A 22,021-nucleotide genomic window follows, 5' to 3' on the forward strand; every position below is an offset into this window, starting at 1 on the left:
CCGGAGTAATATCGTTGCTAAGGAGAGTTTAGTGGTAGCATGCATGGATCCCTTTTTTTGTTCTGTAGTAAGTCTGCTGTTTTGCTGGTAGAACCGCCACCAGAACTTTACTTATTTTCCCAGTGTAACTTTAAAGTGGATGTGGTTGTGTTTCAAATCTCCAGAAAGAATGCAGTTTATCTATTCCCCCAGTAGAGGGGAAGAACAAGGCTGCTTCATAGCAGAATGTCCACCCCCACAAGAGAATTGCTTTTTCCCATATGGCAGAAGAGATGTAAGCACCTACCATGTCTTCCTGAAAGGAAGACTAATGTTCTTTCCTGTAACTGCTTATAACCTTTTTAAAAGTGGGGTTCTAACTTGAGGGCTGTCTAACTGGGCTAAATATGGTAGATTTTGCAGCTGACTTTTGAAAAAATTGCTTATTAGAGGACTATCTCCTGAAGATGGAACATGCATACTTCAAGAAAACATTGAACTAGCATAAAAGTTAATAGTAATTACCAATGCAATAGCTCTCAAACATTTCTATAGTAGCCTTGCTATTGTGAATGAAAGCAGCCCCCGTTACAAACTAGGTTCAGCATAAGGAGAGCAGCTCTTGGCGCTTAAACGCTAATATGCGTGGCTTGCTGCATCGCCATGAACCATGTTTAAAACTTTTTTTTCTGTATTAATCACTTTGTCAAGGTCTACCATATACAAGGCAAGCAACTCTGATTCAGGTTTGCTGATGGAGTTCCTAGCCCTATGATTTTTTTTAACCCCTATAAGGTTTGGGCTCGTACAATAGGGAGAAGCCTATATGCCCTTTCCATGCCCTACAGAAATAGATTTTTCTATACAATAGAACTTTTAACAAAAACACTGGTTGCCACTTAGAGGGACTTCAAAGTGTTTTATTTAAATGGTCTTTCCCTCTGAAATAAACAGGGCTGAGCAGAACACATCATGAACATTTAATATCCCCACCCACAGCCTTGAATGCGATATTCTGAAGTTTACATGAAAAGTCTCTCAGAAAATGCCCTCATCTCCTCTTTCCCAACAGCCTTAGTTCTGTCTTTTGCACCATCCACTGCTGTAGGATGTAACTTCAATTTTCCCACTTCTCTTTATCTGCTGGAGTCACTGGTAATGTCTTTGTGACCACTCCAGTACCAATGGTTTTCTGTCCATCGCGCAGTGTGAAGCGTTGCCCCACCTCCAGGATCATGGGGCTTCGCAAAACCATAATCAGAGAGGTATCCTCCCCTGGCATAACTAACTCCTATGGAAGGAAATTGGAAAGAAATGCACAAAACCAATGATTACTGCACTGTTCTCCAAGTGAAGCTATTTGCTGAAAGGATAAAAGTTTTCAGCAAAGCTTGAGAGAGACAAATGGAAGATCAGGAAGAAATACCTTCCCTGCAGGCAATTCCACACGGCAGGCCATGTCCCAGGTCAGGGAAAACATGACAGGTGTGAAGTTTGAAACAAATGGCTTGTGACGACCACCTTCATCTTTGCTCAGGATGTAAACCTAGGAGAAGGGAGTAGCAGGTTTAACTTAAGACTGCTGCACTACAGCAAAGAATTGCGGTATAGGGCTGCCACATCCATCAACCGTGACAGTGCTCATGGGTACTCCAAAAAGGACAGCCAAAAACCCAGATCCCTCTACAGTGCAGGAAAGCTCCCAATAAGACATCTTCCCATTTCAAGTCAACTCCAATCACATCCAGAGAAAACCTATTCTGCTCCTGCTCACCTGAGTCTCAACCTTCTGGTGTGGCTGGATAGATCCTGGCTTGCACATGACCATCCCCCGCCGTACATCCTCCCGCTTCAGCCCACGCACTAAAGCACCCAGGTTGTCACCAGCCTCTGCCCGATCCAGTTGCTTGTGGAACATTTCCACACCTGAAGCCAAGGGAATGCATTATGCTTTGCAAACATTTTATACTGTCTCTCTCTGTATCCCTTTGCCAGGGATTCTGTTTTCATATGAGAGTAAACCCATTGTAGCCAAAGCGTAGAAGTATTTGGGCCAGTCCCACCATGAGGAAAGCAAATTAAATATATAGACAAGGCTAAGAAGTTACTGGATATCACTTAAGTGGACAAGACTTACCAGTTACCACTGAGCGCATGTTCCGGTTATGCCCTATAAATTCACACTCATCTCCTTTCTTAACAATGCCACGTTCAAGAGTGCCAGTCACCACAGTACCCCGTCCTGGAAAAACGGGTTAGAATAACCAGGTCTGAAGCATAAATTAGAGAGCGTCATGACATCCACCCCCCACCACAGGAACCTAACCTAAATACATTTAATGGCATCTCCACTGAAACAAGGACCAGCTTATGGAAACAATGAGGCAAGCACCTGGGATGGAGTAAGTGTGCTCTATGGGAAGCAGGAAAGGTTTTTCAAGGTCACGCTCCGGCACAGGGATGTGTCCGTCCACTGTATCCAGCAACTTCATGACTGAATTCAAGCCCAACTCTGGGTTCCGATGCTGTAAAAAATAGGGACTGAGAATGAAGAACAGCACAGGATTCATTCAGATGAAGGACCGAGAACAATTAACCTTACCTCCAAAGCACATAGAGCAGAGCCTATGATAACAGGAACTGTCTCCCCATTGTAGCCAAACTCAGTGAGAAGTTCACGGATCTCCAGCTCCACCAACTCCAACATCTCTTTGTCATCAACAGCATCAGCTTTGTTGATGTACACGACAATGTGCTTCACTCCAATCTTGAGAGGGGGGAGGCAGGTAGGGAATCATCAGAGAAATTAAGTCCCACACGGCTACCACTCCCTTCTTCAAACTTCCAACTCTGCTTCAGAAAAGCACCCCACATATTCTCAAAAGCATGCAAGAAGTCACCACAACCCCCAGATCATAGCCTTGCCTGTTTAGCAAGTAAAAGGTGCTCTCTTGTCTGAGGCATCTGACCATCTGTTGCAGCCACCACCAGGATACAGCCATCCAGAGGTGATGTCCCTGTGATCATATTCTAAAGGGGGGGGGGGAGACAAGAGCATTTACCAGACTTAATTGCTCTATTACACAAGTCCTTTTGAAAAAGTAGATCCTTGCATATCTCAGACAAAAGTATTCCATATCTACTAAACTGTTCTAATTACCTCTTTTAAAAATACTTTTAATGTGTACATTTACTTCTAACCATCTTTCTATTCAAATACTTGATGCAAATAATACTTGATTATCTTCAGGCTAGGAGTACAGGATGAAATGAGGAACTTGCGAGTTTTCTAGTACTCTTCAGACCCCATCACCTCATACCCACCTTGACATAATCAGCATGCCCAGGACAATCTGTGTGTGAATAGTGACGATTGGCTGTTGAATATTCTACATGGGAGGCGTTGATTGTGATCCCACGTGCTTTCTCTTCTGGCGCATTATCAATCTCTTCGTATTTCTTGAATTGAGCACCTCCTGACTCAGCCAAAACTGAGAGGAAGGGAAGATGAGATGGGCAAAAGTCAGGAGTCTACCCTCAAGTTTTCTAGAAAGAAAGCTGGGTTCAAGTACCTTCATTGATAACTAATTTTTAACAGGGCCTTTTTTTCAACAGCAAAAGCTGAGGTACCAGCAACATTTGTGTTGTCTGGTGAAGGAGTGAGCCAATGGGCTCTTTAAACTCCTCTCCCCATGAGAATAGTGATCAAGAGTTTGGCAAAAAGTTTTGTTTAGACCCTTCGCTCCCCTTTTCTTATGCCTTGGCTTCTGCAAGGAAGCAAGAAGCTCTGGCTCTTGCCCCTCTGGAGAAGGAGGGGTTCAGAAGCTCTTTGGTTCTTGTCTCAGCATGGAAGACAGCAAGCGAGATTAGCCCTTTTCTCACAACTCAGTTTGGGAAAAAACAAGTAGGTATGGAGCGAGAGAGCCCTTTGCCTATATCAACTTGTAAGAAACAAAATGAGGTACATAATACTGAGTGGATATCTTTGGGATCATGGTTCTGCTAGAGACAGATGGAAAGCATTTGGAGGCCTTCAACTGCCTTTACTTAGTTTAATGGCTTCTAGGGAGCATGAGAGATGGTGGAACTTTTGAGGGAAAATGAAAACCTTGATCATTTCCCTTTCTACAGAAAGGGTCTTCCTGAAATAATTACTCTCCAAACCCTTTCCCCTCTCACTTTTGGTAATAGCTGCTGTTAACGTAGTCTTGCCATGATCAACGTGCCCGATGGTCCCAATATTGACATGTGGTTTGTCCCGTACATATGTTTTCTTCGCTTCAACTGCAAGTCCTCGTACTAGGAAAGTTTGTCCATGGAAAGTTGAGCAGGGCAATGGCTGCAGGAGAATGAACAAAAACAATAATACCCATCACCTTTTCCCCTCTGTAAATCTGAGGACCAAAACAACCTTTTATTCCCCTTCCCCAAGCCCTCCCAAATCAGGATTCTTCTTACCGTGGCAAGAACACCCTGCAAGTAACGAGGCAAGCAGCCATGTAGGCCTGCAACATAAACACAAGATAAGCATTCACAATTGTCCACTCCTACGAATTAGAGTCTTTTTGTACATGCTAATGTTCTTTTCTGTCCTGATACTACTTAAGATCATAAGACACAGAGCCAATTCTATGTAAAAAAATAAATTACTGGACTGATTAATAGAATTGTATATACTTAAGGATTATGACTGCGTATCTGGAAGAATGTTGTTACCCGACTTGCATATGAACAGGCATTGACAAGTGGCTATATAGTCTATTGGTTTGTTTAAAAAGTGGAGCTGAGAGTAGAGAGTGCAAGCAGTTAGATTGTTACAGTGGTGTTTTTCTTTTTTTTCATTAGAGTATAAGTATCAACAGCAGCATATGGCTTTTGGAGGCAGAGGGGATCACCATACTGCACAGAAGAATTTTGCTAAAGTATTTCATTTAACTCAATGCCATCAGTTCTAGCACTTCTACAATATTATTTTGAATATGCATACACATGAAGAGATTGTTTAGGCTGCTGTATGCAGTTTTGGCTGCCACATCTTTATAAGGACATTGAAGAGCTGGAAAAAATGCAGAAGGTGACTGAGATAATTAAGGGGTTGGAGCACCTAATGAAGTTTTGGGACAGGCAAGATTTGGAAAAGAAGAAATATTTCTTTACTGAATTAAGTAATTACACTGTAGTATTTGCTACCACAAGATGCAGCGATACTGACAAACATAGGCAGATTTATGGAGGATAGATCTGCCAGTGGTTACTAGTAATAGAGACCACAAGCTCCACCTTCATTGACAGCAAACCCCTAAAATCAGTGAAATTATCAAGGGAAGGCCTTAGCCTCTATGCTCTGTTTGTTGACTAACCAGGGCAAATGGCTGGCCAGTGTGTGAAACTGGATGCTGGACTACAGTGGTCTGATCCAGTGGGACTGCGCTTATGCTAAGAGTTTCTGGAATGTGGCTTAAATAAATAAGATGAAAACTAGGAGGGAGGAAAAGCCATAGACTTCATTTACTACAGCCTTGGTGGCAAAGTCCCTACTGCCTCCGACTGATTCAAATGTTCCAAAAACCTTATTTACATGACACTTTTTGCAAGACAACAGGCCTCAGAGGATGCTTGCAGTAACAGAACTCTAAAAGCACAATAATGACTAATCAAAGAACCACATTTTTGTATCCTCCTCTCCCCAATGAACGACACAACTCCCTGTAGCCTGTTCATCACACAGCCTCCCCAAGCCATGAAGGTTGGTGGTAACCTCTTAAATGACAGCAGAGTCACAGTTAACATTAAATACAGGCTTTGTCCCATTGCCACAATCTACCTAACACTGAGCACACTTGTATGTGCTGCAGTTGCAAGGGACTCATGTGGAAATGACATCCCTTCACCACCAAGGAAAAGGAAGAGCAGCAGCAAGAAAGGATTGCTTCAATGCCACTACTTAAAATGCCAAGCAGGTAGAGCCGCCTCCTGCCCCTCACTGTAGGGGGAGGACAAAGGGAGGCACGCTTCTCCTAAGTTCTACCTTTCTACTAGGTTGCCAGCTCTAGGAAAGGAAATTACTAAAGACTTGGGGAGCTGGGTGAAGCCTGGAGAGAGCAAGAGACCTTAGATGGGTAATACCACCCACAGTTGGGTAAAATGCCACAAAGCCCATCTTCCAAGACAGCCACTTTCTCCTGGCGGTAGAAAGTACAGTCAAATAGCAACTGACTTATGATGACCCCATGTTTTCAAGGCAAAAGGCTTAACAGATTGTTCGTCTCTTCATAGCAACCCTGGTCTTCCTTGGAGGTCTCCCACCCAAATAACCAACCAGGGCCGACCCTGCTTAGCTTTAGCGAGCTGACGAGATCGGGCTTGCCTCGGCTATGAGCTCAAGACAGTCCTGGAGACGAGTTGTAATTCTGCGGGACCTCTACCGCCCACCTACGTATTCAAAGCGGGCCTCTGGCTAGTTCACAGCTCGGAATCTCGGAGCCCCCCTTCTCTCGCGAGGGGCGGGCCAAGCTCGCGGCGAGCTGTGCTGCAGCAACGCCACTGGGAGCTCCGCAAAGCACGCTGCACGGGAGGGGAACGGCCAGGAGGACACGGAGACACAAAGGTCAGTGGAGCTCCGCTCAAAGGCGCCACTGATCAAGAGATCGACGGGAAAGGGGGGCGCTTCCCGCTTACCTTTCCCCTCCCCCGCCCGCCCCGGCCCGTTTCCACCCACCGACAACGCCAAAAACCCCCACCTCGCGCCACCAGCAGCGCACGGCTCGCCATGTTCCCTCCGCCCGGAAAATACGTCACACCCGGCGCGTGCAGAAATCACAATAATCGCCGCCCTTCTGCTCCCTTTCGGATAGGAAAGCGTTTCCGGCGTTCTAGCCCTTTGTCTTCATGGTTCGGGCTGCCAACCTTTCTTATCTCCAGAAGGCCGCCGAGGCAATCCTACTCTATGGTCCCCGTTCGTCCCCACTGCTGATTTTTTTAAAAAAAACATGGACTTTAAATGTCACAAAGGCTTAATTGGCTATTCCAGTCGTAAGATGCAAAGACTAGAAGGCCGAGGGGTTTTAACCGCGCCTAAAAGATATTATTCAGCGACCACAAAGAATCATCGACAAAATCCCCCACCCGCAACGTTCAAACTGAGGTTTATTTTGTTTTGCTCTACATAAAGACTTTCTCCAAACTCTATGGTCCTAGCTAAAAAGAGTCATTCTATCCTGATGTTACAGTCTGTCTAAGGCCCTCGGATTCTTACCAATGAAAAATTTCCCGGGGGGAAGCCAGGTTAGGATCTTGCAGCAGAATCAAAAAGGAGTCTTATTTCCTGTTTAAAACTATCAGATTTCTTGAAGCACAATATAAGATACACCTGTGCTATCTGGAACATTTACATCTCATCTCCTTCCAAATATTAGCACCCAGTGCAGCTTAGTATAAGAAATGACAAGGGTTTTTAAAACAACAATTTTTTAAAAACAATATGGAATGTGTCAAGTGAAATCACCATTAGAATAGATACAAAGTAGATGCAAAGGGGGAAATGCAAACAGCTGAAAGATCATGAAACATAAATTTTCGCCTTTCTCTGCAAGGGCAATCATTGGTAATACTGGGTAACTTAGTTTTGTTAACTGAATAACTGCAGTGGCTACAAGCCATGTTGATGGTCTCCAATGCCTGGCTTATACAACTGAACCAAATGATAAATTCTAATGCAACAATTTCTCATTGGGTTCTCCCTCTGAAGTTCCTTTAATAAAGAATGACAGCTTTCAAGTTGAGTTAATGTCTCTGATCAGACTCTGCAACAAGTCCAGATGCCAACCCTGTCCCCATCTCCAGGCACCATCATCACAGGACCTGAAAACGTCAGCCCAGCCCATCGGCTCATTTACTTTCTCATCCCCAGCATCAGGCTGTAAACAGCATCCTTCTGCTCCCTCAATCATACAAATATGCAAGTCACAGGCATGGATTCCATATCAAAAAAACTAATATTCAAAAACCTGTGGCAGTACATTTTAGTCTTCTGGAAAACTCTTGCTGTTGCCATGAAAAGTAGCATTCTCCAGTAAAGGAGCGTCTCACCTACACACCAGGTATGTTATTCAGCAGTCTCCTTATGGTTGCCTCCCCCCCCCCCCCGCCATTAGGACCATCTGCCAGGATTTTTCTGGGGGTGGGGCGACCAGTCCTTCAGAATGCCCTGCCAGAGTGGGTGCAGGACAGCTTCGCTCACTGCATGTAGGAAGATAGGGAAGAGAGCATTTGGTGGAGGGTAAACAAGAGCTTTGGCTACAAAAATTTACTTAAATGTCATCTGAGGATGATCAAAAAAGTTTTGAATCAATCTGTGAGGATTTTGTAACTTTGGATTTTGTAACTGTTGCAGCAGTGTGCCTGCTTTGAAATAAACCTAGACAAGTACTTTGAAAACTGACTCCAGTTTCCAGATCCTTTAGGTCTTTGACTGTTTGTTCCAGTAAATATTTTATGATCTCTGCAGGTTTACTACCATGGATTTAGGGCTTACTCAATCCCACCTGGAGCTCCAAATCCTTTGGACCACAATACCAATAAGAAGACAAACGTGCTTAATCCTGATGAAAGCAGAGCAGGAAATGGGGAACATTTGAACCATATGAAAGAGTCTTGAGTCTGAGAATTCTGCAGGCAACATATTTGCCTTTTACTTTGTGATGTGCTTTGAGGAGTCAGTGTGGGAGAAATGTAGAATAAAGATTTTTAAATAAAAGTCATGTTTTACCTACCTGGCTACAGGGGTTTCAAGGCACTCCTGTAGTGCAGGAATACAAAGTTTCAAGGTGAATCACACTAAGAAAATCACACACTGATCATAGTTTTTCCTTTTTTCCCTCTCCAGTGTACATTTATTAATGATGGAGCTTGCACTTCATGCATCTACTGAAGCGGGACACTGCTACCATATACACAACCCCCCCATCCATCCACTAAAAGAAAAGAGACAAAGACTAGGGGCAAATAAAAAAAAACCTCCTTTATTGTGCTCTGGAGACTCCAGTGTGGTTAAGGGGTGGGGGAAGGTACAAGAGAAATTCCAGCCCTCCTCCTTCCAGAGCTCACGCTCACCTAATGCTGTCCTAGAAAAGCTCTGGAAGACAGAGATGGCCCTTTGGTGTATGACATATTCTGGTTCCCTGAGGTTCCCATGGTGCTGGGAGGGGTGGGGGGGGAGAACACCCTCTAAACTTCATTCTAAGGCTTTTTTCCATCCTGAAAGCTGCAGGCTTCTTCCCCGGAACAAGCATCAGTCCGCACCTGTAGTGATGTAAGGAAAGAAGGAAAATAAGCCTGCCAACATCTGATAATGCATGACTTTATCAAAGCAGCATCTTGCACACATTGGAAGAGCAGCAAATGCTCTTCTCAGCAAGAGAGCCAGCATAACTCCCCCCCCCCCCATAACTGCTACCACAATGAATTGCCCATCACAGCACCTCAGTACCACTCCTGTCCACTGTGAGAAACATAAGCATGTGCTCATTCCCATAATCAACTGTAATTTTCCCCACTCATTTTTCCTACTTGGATTAGTGTGATGTATGCACAGACACATAAGGAACCTTGTCCTTTGGCCTGAGCCTTGCAAAGAAGGCTGGAGAGCTACACAGGACTGCATTTGGTCCTTAGCAGACACTGCCCTCTGCTTTTCAAACCAACTCTTGCAGCCGTAAGGGCTAGATGCTTGCTTTTAATTTTAAAATAAATGATTATTGGGATCTTGTATTCTACATGTCTAGTGCCCATCAAAACATACACACAAGCCTGGCAACAGATTCTAAGTGCAGCATGAAAATCTCACAACTTGAAAAGCTAACAGAGAGGTGCAAAGGTGATTTTGCACTGCTCTCTGCCCAAGGGGAGGAGAGGTCACAGGAACAGAGATGGGGAGGGCTGAAGAAAGTCACCTCAGGGCATTGTCTTACTCCCTGCACAAAGAAACAAGCAATGGATCAGGGAGCCAGGATAGCACCCTGGCTCGGTGAAGACTAGATGGCTCTAGGGAAGAGAGGGCCTTGCTTTTCCAAGATCCTTCCCTCTGTGACTTTACAGCATAGCCTGCAAGAACGTGGCTCCCCTTCCTCCTTTTGCTTGTGCCTTGTTAGTTCTTGGGACTAAGAGATGAGGAAGAAGCTGGACCCCCAAAGTGCCTGAAACTACTGCGCCTCAACAAAGTCTACAGAAGCTGTGATGTAACAAGCAAAACACAGTGTGGCCAATCCCTACTGTGGCTTGCCAACCACTCCCTTTTTAACAGTCCAAGACAGGCAAGAAAATTAGAAGATTGTCTGAGCCCCCTAAAAGGCAACTGCTGTATTTCTCCTGCAAAATTACATCAGCAACAGATCTCAGCTTTAAAAAAAGTTCAATTGCATTACCCTTTCTCCATGCATGCTGGTTTTTTTCTTTTATACCCACTGTTCTTCCCAAGGGGGACCCAAAGCAGCTCATGTCACAACAACCCTGTGAGGTAGGTTGGGCCAAGAGGGTATGCCTGGCCCAGGGTCACCCAGCAAGCTTTCATGGCAGAGAGTGAGGATTCAAACCTGAGTCTCCTAGATCCTTGTCCGATACTCTAACACTACACCATGCTGGCCCCTCTCCTTTCAGGGGTTCTCTTTCTTTTTGGTAAATATGATAGGTATTACCACCTGAGAGGCAGGAAAAATTTAACAAGTTGAAAGCAGAAGGCACAGATTTTGTAGCACAACAGAAGAAAGTGTAAAGTCTGGACAGGAACACTGAAGAAAATCCTCAGGAGGGGGGGGACTCCCTTTCCTGAATTGTTCTCCTTTTTTCCCTTCCCTCCATGCACTGACAGCCTCATCAGCAGATATTTCGAACAAGGACAGAGACTCGCAGCCGCCTACCTGGCTGCCATTCCCCTCCTCTTGTCCTTGCTGCAGTCTCTCCATTTCACTCTCAATGCTGTTAAAGGAAGCTGGAGGTTGGAAAGAAGAAGAGGAGGCTGAGTCCCCTCCGGGCCGTGATGCACTCCCAACCCTTAACAAGCACTGCAGGCACTCCCTCCTTCTTAAACCTTACCTTGCAAGAGTTCTTCCAGCCAGAAGTGGGGCAGGAAGGGGGAAAGAGAAGGCAGTTAGTCACGTGCATGGCAGTGGAAGGATATTTGACATGGCTAGGTTTTAGTCCAGTGGCACCTTGGAGACCAACAAGATTTTCAGGGTGTACGCTTTTGAGAGTCAGAGCTCCCTTCTTCAGAAGTGATTCTTGAAAGCTCACCCCCTGAAAATCATGTTGGTCTCTAAGGTGACACTAGACTCAAATCCTGCTGTTCTACTGCAGACCAACACAGCTACCCACCTAGAACTATTGCCATTGCTAGATTCCACTGCGGCATTAAACCTTGAGATTGCTGGATTTTTGAGTCCCAACACCTCCCGAGTCCAGGAATCCATTCCCATTCCTCTAGTTCAGTGATCCCAACCTTTTTTCCATGGAAGAACCCTTAAATTGATTTTTCAATCCCGAGGAACCCCTACCTACGAACACAAGCCAGAGAAAAATTGATGGAAGGGAGCACAATTCAGTTACGATTAAATTATTGTCATTTGTATTGTCAATGCTCTGAAACAATACAAAATGAACACAGACAATGTACAACTGAATATAACCTTAATAACCATGATATTTTGAGAGATATTTGCAATTTTTCATGGTATTTCAAAGAATTTATTCATTACACAATTTCTCGTAGAACCCCTGATAATTTCCTGTGGGTCCCTGGTTGGGAAAGACTGCTCTTAATGGACCCCCACCTCTGTAATCACTGCTGTCTCTGGACTTTTCTCCCTCCTACCTTTTTCTTCTCTCTCTTTCTCCAGCACCCCCTGCAGTTCCAACCGGGCTGCTATCTCTTGGTCTAGCTGCTCCCGCAGGGACATGATCTCTATCCGCAGACGCTCAGCCTGGTGCTCCGCAAACCGAAGCTGCGATTCAGCCTCCAGTCTTTGCTGGCTGACCTGGCTCTGCAGGTCCTGGGGAAGAGAGGAGACAGCCCGTCTGTTACCTGAGAACTCTCAACCCTCCCACATTGATATCCTGCATCTCCATCACAATGCAAGGAAAAGACGGGTGCAACCTTACCTGGATGGGGTTGGGCGAGTGCCGGCTTTTGTCATCGGGCTCTCGGGAAGAGGCTGCACGCAACCCCTCATTTTCAGCATTGAGGCGTTGCACTTCATAGCTCAGACGCTTGTGGGATGCAGCGAGGTCAGCCTAGGAGGCAAGAACAGGGAGACGTATCAGAAGCCTCAGGAATACAGAAGATTAAAGACAGGATCAGCTCAGCTTTCCCATGTTATTGAGAATGTCCAAAGAGCAGTCTCGGCAACTTTGACAAAGGAGGTTCACATATACCCTATGCAATTAAAGTCCTTCAGGGTAAGATGTTATCCCAACTTATGTAAAGATAGGATTGGATGGCCCCAGGGTACCAATGTGTCCAGTTGTGTGGCATACCTTCCAGCTCGTGCAGTCTACAGGATGTGGATAGAATTCTTAGAAGTTTGAGCCTACCATGTCCATATATGACCTTTGGACTTTCTAGCTGCTTAAATCTGCTGGAGGGGGAGGGTGCTGGTAGACCAGTCTGGGAAAGAGGGCAATGGTGCATCACTCCTGCATTAAAGCTGTCAATGGTGCATCACTCCTAAAGAAACGTGGACCCAGGAGAGTTGAATAACTACCATTCTATCTCAAATCATCTTCTTGAACAAGGTGATTGAATGAGCGGTGCCTGGCAACTTCAGGCTTTTCTAAATGAAGTAGATTGTTTGGATCCATCCCTATCTGGCTGTAGGCCAGCTTATGGGACTAAAATGGCTTTGGTCACCCTGGTGGATGACATGAGCTGGGAGATGGACTGGGGGACTGTGACCCTGTTAATTCTCCGGGACTTCTTGGTGGCTTTTGCTACCATCAATTGAAGTACCCTTGTGGACCTCCTTTCAGGACTGGTTCTGGTCCTACTCTGAAGGCAAGTTCCAGAGAGTGATGCTAGGAAACTGTAGCTCTGCACTTTGGCCTCTGGCCTACAGGTGCCTCAAGGTACCATCTTGTCCCCCATGGTTTTAAACATCTATATAAAGCTGTTGGGAGAGGAAATCTGGAGATCTGGGTAGAGTTACCACCAATATGCAATGAAATTCAGCTCTATCCCACACTTTCAACAGATCCGAAGGAGGCTGTGGAAACTGAACAGGTGCCTGGAGGCAATTTTGGCACAGATGTAGGCTAACAAAACAGAAACTTAATCCCAACAAAACAAAGTATTGGTGGGGGAAACATCTGACCTAGGAACTGGAGTATCGTCTTTCTGGATAGGGCTGCACTCATCCCAAAGGAGCAAGTTCGTAGTTTGGGAGGTGCTCCTGGACCTGGACCTGGGCCTCTTGTTGGATAAACAGGTGGCAGAGCTGGCCAGCGGTACCTTTCACTAGCTTTGGCTGGCGAGCCAGCTACAGCCCTTCCTGAGGGGGACAGTGTGGAGATCTTGCCACTGTGGTGCATGCCCTAGTAACATCTAGATTAGATTACTGCAATGCACTCTACATGGGGCTGCCTTTGAAGACTATACAGAAGCTACAACTGGTAAATAATGCTGTGGCTAGGATATTAACTGGAATGAGTTGTAGGAACTGCATCATTCCAGTCTTCTTCCATCTACACTCATTGGCTCACAACTGGATTCTGAGCCCCTCAAGGTACTGAAGCCCTATATGGTTTGGGCCCAGCACAGCTTAAGGATCACCTTGTCCCATATGAACTTACCCATTTACTCCGGTCATCTTGGTAGGCCCTGCTTCAAGTGCTCCTGCCATCTGAAGCTAGATGGCTGGCAACCCAAGAAAGGACTTTCTCAGTTGTGGTGCCAAAACTGCACAACTCCCTCCCCAGGGAGATTCATCTGTCTCCCTCTACAGTTGTCTTCTGCCAGCAGGGGAAGATTTTTTGTTCTGTTTAGCATAACCCCAATAACTGATTGGTCTCCATCCTGGTTGTTGGTGTTATGTCTATTTATAGGTTTTTTTACTTAACTATTGTCTGTGGATACCATGGACTGCCAAAAAGACAAATAAATGGGTACTAGATCAAATCAAGCTGAATTTTCCTTAGAAGCTACAATGACAAAACTGAAGCTATCGTATTTTGGTCACAAAGACAAGATTCTCTGGAAAAGTCAATAATGCTAGGAAAAGTAGAAGGCAGTAGGAAAAGAGGAAGACCTAAAACGTGATAGCTTGACTCAATAAAAGAAGCCACATCCTCCAGTTTGTAGGATCTGAGCAAGTCTGTTCATGATAGGATGTTTTGGAGGTCTTTCATTCATAGGGTTGCCATAGGTTAGAGGCGCCTTGACGGCACATCTCTCTCTCTCTCTCTCTCTCTCTCTCTCACACACACACACACACACACACACACACACACACACACAGTACATATACTTCATTTTAAACATTTTTAATGTTTGATGTTCACTGCCTTAGGGACCCTATTCATGTGGAAAGGCAGCATAGAAATGTTTTCAAGAAATAAAGTCCCCTGTGGTCTAAAATTAAACTTGACTGGCACTCTAACTTCAAAGACAGAGTTTTTCATCACAGAAATACTGCGGCAAGCATTCCTAAAGTCCCGCCTATCTTCCAGGGCTCTGAACCAGTCTTTCCTATTTAAGCTTATGGAAATCCAAGTGACTGCCAGCCAGTCAGAGCCCCTGGAACTCCGCTGGTTGGATGGAGGTAAGCCAGTCTCAGATTAAGAAGAGAGAAGAGATACTTTTACCTTCAGACCTGGAAACTGCATCCCTAGAGAACAACATCATCTTAGAAAAGATTTGTATTTTGGCTTTTAGTTAGGATTTGGAGTCAAGTTAGGGAAGGAAACTTGTTTTCAGTGAAGTAAACAAGCACCCTGTTAAGGGCCCATTAAATCTAACTTTCTGCATACAGGTTCTACAAGCAGGATCTCTGTGAGTTAAAGGAGTGGCCTGGAACCTGCGTAGTAAGCCTTTTCGCTGTGGTAAAAAGGTTACCGTTGAAACTTAAATGCTGAAGAACCATGTTGGGAGAAAAAGGAATCAAATCCCCCCTCAGTGATTGTGTTTGGTTGACTAAGGCACAGTTCAACATGATCTCGCAGTAGGGGGGAAATATAAACTCTAGGGAACACAGTTGAAAGCCAGTTGTAAACTCCATATTGATTATTCCAAACTAAACCTTAATCGTGTTAAATCTTATTTTCCACAAATAAATGTTTGTTGTTCAGTTCCATCTGCATTGCATCTTGTCTGTAATGTCAACATAGTTGTGTGAAAGAAGTTACACTTTCCTATCAAGTTCCATATTATTCTTCTGGGGTCACAAATAAGAACCCTTTAGGGAAATGTAAAGCTTACATGCTACCAATAAAGTTTATGTCTCCCCTTTTTTACTGGTTGTGGGAGGCTGATGGGGGTTTTAAACAAAAAGAGAATCCAGAGTGTGGGATTTGGACAGCTGTTAAGTCCATGAGGGCAGTTACCTCAGACATCTCACTTCTTTCTTCTTCTCTCCTATAAAAGTAGTGACAATGCAGCCATCACAGATGCCAGGTGACAGAAAGCCCCTCTGTGCCCACAGGCAATGGCTGCTCTCAATTTTGGCAGGAAATGTGTCATGTTAGCCTTCTTCTGCTTCTACAACGAGAAGCTAAATACTTCAGCCTGTACAGAGCTTCTCAAGGACCAGCGTCAATGTCACAAGGCCCATGAACAGGACTCTGGAGAGCGCTTCCCACTAGCAGTGGGCATCACGTTTAAAATCTTCTTGGTTTATGCATTTCCTGAAATGCACGTAAGAGCTCCATGCCAACATTCCTCACGACTGGCAGTAGGGATGCTACATGCCCAGCCAATTATATGCAAGCCTGGGAATGCACTGTCAGCGAAGCAGAAATTCCCACACACCCCACTCTTCAACACAAAGCCAGCCATCACCAGTAATGGGAGGGGAGCAGCTGTGGCTCTGTGGAAAAGCATTTGCTTTGCACACAGAATGCTCCAGGTGGAATCCCCAGCATCTCTAGAACATACTAACTTTGACAGGACAAGGGTCTGACTCAGCAGAAGGCAGCTTCGTGTATTTTGCGTGCTGGCATGGAAAGCAGCATGCAGTGGGGCCAATGCACAGGGTAAGAGGCTTTATACTCCAGCCAACACAGTATTTTGAGTGCAGCCACAGCCAGATGTTTTCCAGAATCTTCCACAGGAGGCTGGCAGAATGTCAGCCAACACTCACCCTCAGCCTTCCTAAACCACAGTCCTGCAGACCTCGACACATGCTGTTCCACCACTGGACCACCCTTTCCCAGGCTATCCCTCCTTCCGCAATGGCACACACACTCACCATCTGCTCCTGAGTCTGTCGCTGGCTCTTGCTGACCGAGCTTTGGAGGGCCCGGAGAAGCTCCTCAGAGTTTTGGACCTGAGAAAAAAGAACCCGGACCTGCTCCAAGAGAAAATCAACAGGTCACGGAGGATGGAACTGACAGGATGCAGAGCAAGGGTAGGTTTCAGGCCCACCAGCGCACCACCAAGATGTACCTGCTTGCTGCAGTCCTCGCTGCTGCGCTTCAGAACCTCCTCCAGGCTGGCTTTTTCCTGAGATGCCTTCTCCACAGCCTCCCGTTGCTGCCGCACCTGGGGGAAGGGATCAGGGCCACAACATGGGTAAAAGAAGGCAGCTGGGGTCCTACGGTTCCTATTTCTCAGCTTCTTGGGAGGGAAAGTGGCTTAATAGCAAAGAATCTGCTTGGCATGCAGAAGGTCCCACTTTAGTCCCCAGCATCACCAGTTAAGAAAGGATCAAGCAATGTATAATGCAAAACACCTCTGCCTGAGACCCTGGACAGCAGTTGCCAGTCTGAGTAGACAGCACCGACCCTGATGGACCAAGGGTCTGATTCTGCATAAGGCAGCTTCATGTATTCTGCTTTGGGTCCCTTCCCCCCACACCAAGAAGTAAACGGGATCGCTCTAGGGGTCATGATTGTCCAAGTAGGATGACCCAGAGACTGCAGGCTGCAGCTTATCAAAGCTCATTGTCCGATGAATGTAAGGGATAGAAAGGTGCTGCATTTACAAGGGAAAGCAGAAGAGGCCCAGCATGTACCTTCTTAGAGTGACAGGAGTACTTTGTGGCCTTGGCCCACTAAAAGTACTAGCCGAAGGGTAGCACCCTAAGAAGATTTACACCCCTCTAAATCCATTGAAATCAATGGGCTTAAAAGGGTATAACTCTGTTTAGGATGGCACCAGAGAGGTCCTTCTGGCCCAGGGTCTTGTTCACACATCAGCCATCCAGAGAGTCTGGGGAAGTCACCAAGCAGGCCAGGAATGCGGTAAGTTTCCTCTCCTGTCTCACTCCTACCTCCTCACTCCCCAGCAACTGATATTCAGTGGCATACAGCCTCTTTACCTGAAAGCAGCTAAACCCAGAGGCAGGATATCCCAGAGGAATCCTTGGTATACAGTCCGTCCTCAGGGAAATGCCCCTCCTATATAGCCAGACATCAGAAAGCATCTTCCCTCTCTGAAAGTTTCAAAAACTACTTTCCCACCACAGTCCCAAGCACGTTGACTTGAAAGTAAGCACCACTCATTTCTGTGGTACTGCAACCTTAAACTTTACATCTCCATGTATTTATTATGTACGTAATCACTGGTGGTGGTGTGGCCTTTGAACTCCAGCTGATGGGAAGTTCCAACAAGCATCAATACTATACTAGTTGCCTCCAAACTTGACTGTAATATCTAGAATACTCTGTTCCGTTCTGCCCTCATCCAGCAGAAGAGATCCTGGGGCTTTGCAGATACTTCTTTCCCCTTTTCTCTCACTAGCTCCCACCAAGACAGATCAAATCCAGCAGTCTGTTTCCGACCCCCTGGTTCAGCCAGACACCCCCAAGGGAAAAGCTGTAGCCTGATGTTTGCTCCAATCCTCTGATATTTAGAGGCACGCCACCTCAAAGCATACATACAGCTTCCTAGTCTTCCACACCACTCATTCCACTCTTTTCCTGCACATACACACACCACGTTGTGAAGCTGCATCCATTCTGAGTCAGGCACCAGCTGGTACCCGGCTGGCGGTAGGTAGATTGTCTCCGGCACCAGGGTCCCACTAGAGGAGGCAATGGATACAGTCTCAGGGCTGGGGGAACGTCTGCGCCGGATTGGGGGCCCAGGGCTTGGTACCAGCAAGGAAGAAGAGGCGATGGAGACACTGTCAAGGCCAGAGGCAAATTTCTCAGCCACTCCTCCTTCCCCCAGAGTAACATGGTCATCTCCTGGCCCGTCAGGGGGGACTGGGTCAGGGAGCAGGGATTCAGATGAGCTGAAAATGCAGCCCTGAAGGCAAACAAGAAATGAATTAATAAGAGACTTTTACAGAATCAGAAAATCAAGATTACCAGCTGGTTGGGTTGGTGTTGCTGGAAGGAAAAACAGTAGCCCTGCCCTATAATTTCGGAGGGGGAGAGACAAAGAGAATTCACCAAAATACATGAAATTGGATAACTTCTAATTAGCAATGCAAACCTGGTTTTCGCAAATGAGTCATCCAGTAGGATTTTACCAGTCCAGCAGCCGTCACATTCTGACACCAGTTAGTCAAGTTTGTGTCATTTGCTAATTTGCATGCTGACCTTCTTTTGGCTTAGGAAAAAAACACTATGTCGTCCAGGAGCAAATGTGTCGCCCTAATTTTCCAATGTTGCTCACTGAAATATCTGTTTATTTGGGACTACCCATTCCCTGTGAGCACTTTCTGCAGACATCCCACCCTTCCAGTTGCATTCTTACCGCATCCAGGCTACTGTGGCCTTTTATACCCCTTTCCATTCCCTCCCTATCTCACCTGCTCACCCTGCAGCTCCTGAACCAGCCCCTCCGCCCGGGCCAGCTTCCCCTTCAGTTCGTCGATTTCCTGCTCCATTGGCAGCACAATGGCCCGGAGCCGCTCTGTGTCTTCCTGTGCCTGTGGGGGGGAGAGGAAGCGCACCAGTTAGAAGCCATCCTGGAACTCTCTGCCTCCCCAGCGGACCACAAAGAGACCCGGTTGCTCCTTGATCACCTTTTCCATCTGTTTCTCCAAGGAGTCCAATGGGTTGCTCCTTGGCAGGAGGCGACTCCATACATTCTCTCGGCTGTCACGCTCTAGGGCTGAGAGACGTGCCTCGTAACTAGAGATGGTGTCTATAGAAAGAGAACTCTTGTACTGGCATGTACACAAAGCAAACTCAACTCTGAGGTCCTACTCCCCCTCCCCAAATTCACAGAGGGATCATTAGAGAGCCTGAATGGAGCCTGCATGTTCTGAGGCAGTGTACTTTTGAATGGCACGTGGCAGGAGGAGCAGCATCAGAGGGCGGCTTTGGCCAACATGCCCCTGCTTAAGCATCTTCCAGTCCACCATTTGGAGAAACAGGTTGTTGGACTAGATGGCATTTTGCTTTGATCCAGTGTTCTTAGGCACAGCCCCTTTCCTTCTTCCTCTGCCTTGACACCTGGGAGGGTCTCACCTTTCAGAATAGTTTGCAGTGAAGCTACTTCTTCTTGGCAGTGGCGCCGAACAGCCTCCACGGCCTCATGTTTGGTGCTTTCGCTCACAGCAGCAACAGCCCGGACAGTTTCTACCTCTGCCAATGCAGCTGCCAACTGGATCTGCAGGTTGCGGATGGTCTCCTCGGGATCAGGGTCTCTAGGGAGATCTGGGCCAGGGGGAGCGCTCACCTCCTGCACCCTCTGAGGCTCTTGGAGTGGGGAGAGAAAATGAGGGGATTATAATGGGTCTGAATCCGAACCTAGGACCTCTAAGCCTGCCTCTAATCCTGCTCTACACCTTTTGACTTTTAACCCCAAAGTGATCCATCCTCAGCCTGAACTGGGACAAGCCCCTCTACCCCTATCCCTGACCTCTGATCTCCCCCACTGTTTGTGACGTCAAGCGCAGCACGGCTCCAAGGGGGCTCGAAGGGCGTGGCTTCCCGTCGTCCCGCCCACTCTCCCTGCCTTGATCGGGGATGGAGGGGGGGCTGCCGCGTACCTTCCATACTGCGGAGGCTTCTGCCGCTGCTGCCGCTCCGGAGGCCGAGCGGAGTCGGAATTGCCCGAGCGGAACCGGAAATAGCCGAGTAAACACGAGAAGAGTCGACAAGAAAAAAGAGCCCCGCTCGACCGGGCAGGGACGGAAATGTCCGAGCGGAAACGAAAAGAAGCGAATAAACACGAGAAAGGTAGGCAAAGAAGAGTCCCGCTTTGTTGGGTATGGAGGGAAATGTCCGAGCGCAGACGAAAAGGCGGTTCCTCTCCACCGATTCGCTCTTTTCTGAGGGGGGCGGACCTCTCGGAATTTTCCGAACAGTTCCCAAGAGAGCCGAGGCGGAGCGGGACCTGAGTCGCTCGTAGAGGGCAGGGCGGGGCGCGGGGCGGGGACTGAGGTGGTCTATGGAGACTCGCGCTCTGCCTATGCTCAGAGACCACATTTTTAAAATTATTTATTTATTATTGCTTAATTGAGGTGACATTGAGACACAATTTCCAGGGCTGAAAATCAGTGTTAGGGGGAATGTTGTCGGTCAGAACTGAACTCACTGTTATAACGTTGGAGAGGCAGCTGACAGCCTCCCATAATTCAATGGATGGAAGACCTTAACAACTTTATCTATATTTGAATGTATGGCATATAGATGACATATGTGGTTGGACTTATTTTTAGATATCTGGAAACTTTTTATGGGTGCTTATATGTAGATTACTCACTAGTGTTGACGTATACTTTCTATTATCTGTGAGGCTTATTTATTTTTTATTTTCAAATAAAATTCATATTTTAATAAACTATGTATTCTTCCTATGTGTTTTATTGAAATATTTTTGATATTGACTGTACTGACTCATGCTTTGTAATCTGCCTTGAGTCTCAGTGAGAAAGGCAAATTATAAGTAACAAATAAATAAATAAAATACCCCGGAATTACAACTGATCTCCAGGCCACAGTGATCAGTTCCCCTGGAGAAAATGGCTGCTTTGGAGGGGCAGGGGTAGACTCCATATGGCATTATACTCAGCTGAGGTCCCTCCCCATCCCAAATCCTGCCCTCTCCAGTCTCCGCTTCCCTAAATCTCCAGGAATTTCCCAACCAGGAGCTGGCAAACCATGTTCCTTGATTTTTTAAAAAATAAATGTGAATGGCACACACTTAACCCTTTAGGATCCCTCAAAATATTGGTGGTCTTATACAGTAGGGCCAGCTCTGCCCCAAAGAGCCCTTCTGATGTTTTCTTGTTTCCACCCTCGTTGATCAAACAGTGCAAATTTATGACCAGCTGTTCCACATGGCTTTCAGTGGGTTGGATCCAAAGGCTGCGCCGGGCTGCACTAAGAGGGAGAGGAGGCAGAGTGGGTGAGACTGAGCCGTTGAAAAAGTTGGTGGTATCCAGCTCAATGCCAGCTCTACATCTCAGTTAATTTAGAAAGCTCTTTCACCTCCTTTCCAGCGCAGTCTGAAACTGAAAGTCTATGGCTTTGGAAGGGTGTAACTCTGTTTAAGATTGTATTGTCTGTCATTTAATGCCTTGCTAAGTGCCAGGGAAGGGAGGGTTGAATACAAGAATGGAAAGCAGGAAAAGGGAAGGGAAGTCAAGAGCGTTAGAAACGATCATGACGATCTAGGTTTCAAAAGCAGTACCTGTTTTTCTGGCTGCTCCAACACTAATAAGTTATAAAAGTATTCTGTTACATTTGCTGGGGTGTTGCATTTTGTATTGTTTTTGAAATGCTGGAAGAGAATACTTACCAATGGAGAATTACACACAACCTTAACACCAAACACAGGGCCAACCTGACACCCCTCCCAAACAGTTCTAGTGGAGAAAAGAAACTAGTTCTTACAGGGTCAGTTAAAGCTACACACAGCTGCATACATTACTGAGAGTGT

At 46.3% G+C, this 22,021-nt stretch overlaps 2 protein-coding genes across 3 annotated transcripts; both read right to left on the reverse strand.

Moving 5' to 3' along the window:
* Positions 1–878: 878 nt before the first annotated feature.
* TUFM (Tu translation elongation factor, mitochondrial) lies at positions 879–6,780 on the reverse strand. The gene is made up of 11 exons (XM_054995612.1): positions 6,720–6,780; positions 4,438–4,484; positions 4,159–4,318; positions 3,304–3,470; positions 2,905–3,009; positions 2,582–2,746; positions 2,372–2,504; positions 2,117–2,221; positions 1,754–1,905; positions 1,406–1,525; positions 879–1,270 (listed from the first exon to the last, which is right to left on the reverse strand). The coding sequence occupies exons 1-11, from the start codon at positions 6,748–6,750 to the stop codon at positions 1,097–1,099; spliced, it is 1,359 nt and encodes a 452-aa protein (XP_054851587.1). The 5' UTR covers positions 6,751–6,780; the 3' UTR covers positions 879–1,096.
* A 2,203-nt stretch (positions 6,781–8,983) lies between these two features.
* RABEP2 (rabaptin, RAB GTPase binding effector protein 2) lies at positions 8,984–20,360 on the reverse strand. Of its 2 annotated transcripts, XM_054994762.1 has the most exons (12): positions 20,127–20,360; positions 19,603–19,833; positions 19,155–19,276; positions 18,939–19,058; positions 18,116–18,430; positions 16,625–16,720; positions 16,428–16,526; positions 12,130–12,261; positions 11,843–12,020; positions 11,068–11,079; positions 10,893–10,963; positions 8,984–9,279 (listed from the first exon to the last, which is right to left on the reverse strand). In XM_054994762.1, the coding sequence occupies exons 1-12, from the start codon at positions 20,131–20,133 to the stop codon at positions 9,217–9,219; spliced, it is 1,446 nt and encodes a 481-aa protein (XP_054850737.1). In that variant the 5' UTR covers positions 20,134–20,360; the 3' UTR covers positions 8,984–9,216. The 2 variants fall into 2 exon arrangements, 1 of the variants encoding a protein (XP_054850737.1); XR_008598000.1 differs by lacking the exon at positions 8,984–9,279 and having other exon boundaries at positions 10,895–10,963; positions 11,068–11,525.
* Positions 20,361–22,021: the final 1,661 nt, after the last annotated feature.

This window comes from Eublepharis macularius, chromosome 12, assembly GCF_028583425.1.
Source record: "Eublepharis macularius isolate TG4126 chromosome 12, MPM_Emac_v1.0, whole genome shotgun sequence".
Taxonomy (NCBI): domain Eukaryota; kingdom Metazoa; phylum Chordata; class Lepidosauria; order Squamata; family Eublepharidae; genus Eublepharis; species Eublepharis macularius.

Coding starts and splice junctions, on each gene's coding strand:
- TUFM (XM_054995612.1), bottom strand. CDS start 6,750: ATGGCGAGCCGTGCGCTGCTGGTGGCGCGAG. Junction 3,010..3,303: donor GGCATGCTGATTATGTCAAG/GTGGGTATGAGG, acceptor CCCCCCCTTTAG/AATATGATCACAGGGACATC. Junction 2,222..2,371: donor GCACACTTACTCCATCCCAG/GTGCTTGCCTCA, acceptor CCGTTTTTCCAG/GACGGGGTACTGTGGTGACT.
- RABEP2 (XM_054994762.1), bottom strand. Junction 16,527..16,624: donor GCGAGGACTGCAGCAAGCAG/GTACATCTTGGT, acceptor CTCTTGGAGCAG/GTCCGGGTTCTTTTTTCTCA. Junction 12,262..16,427: donor GACAGACTCAGGAGCAGATG/GTGAGTGTGTGT, acceptor CTTGCCTCCTAG/GCTGACCTCGCTGCATCCCA.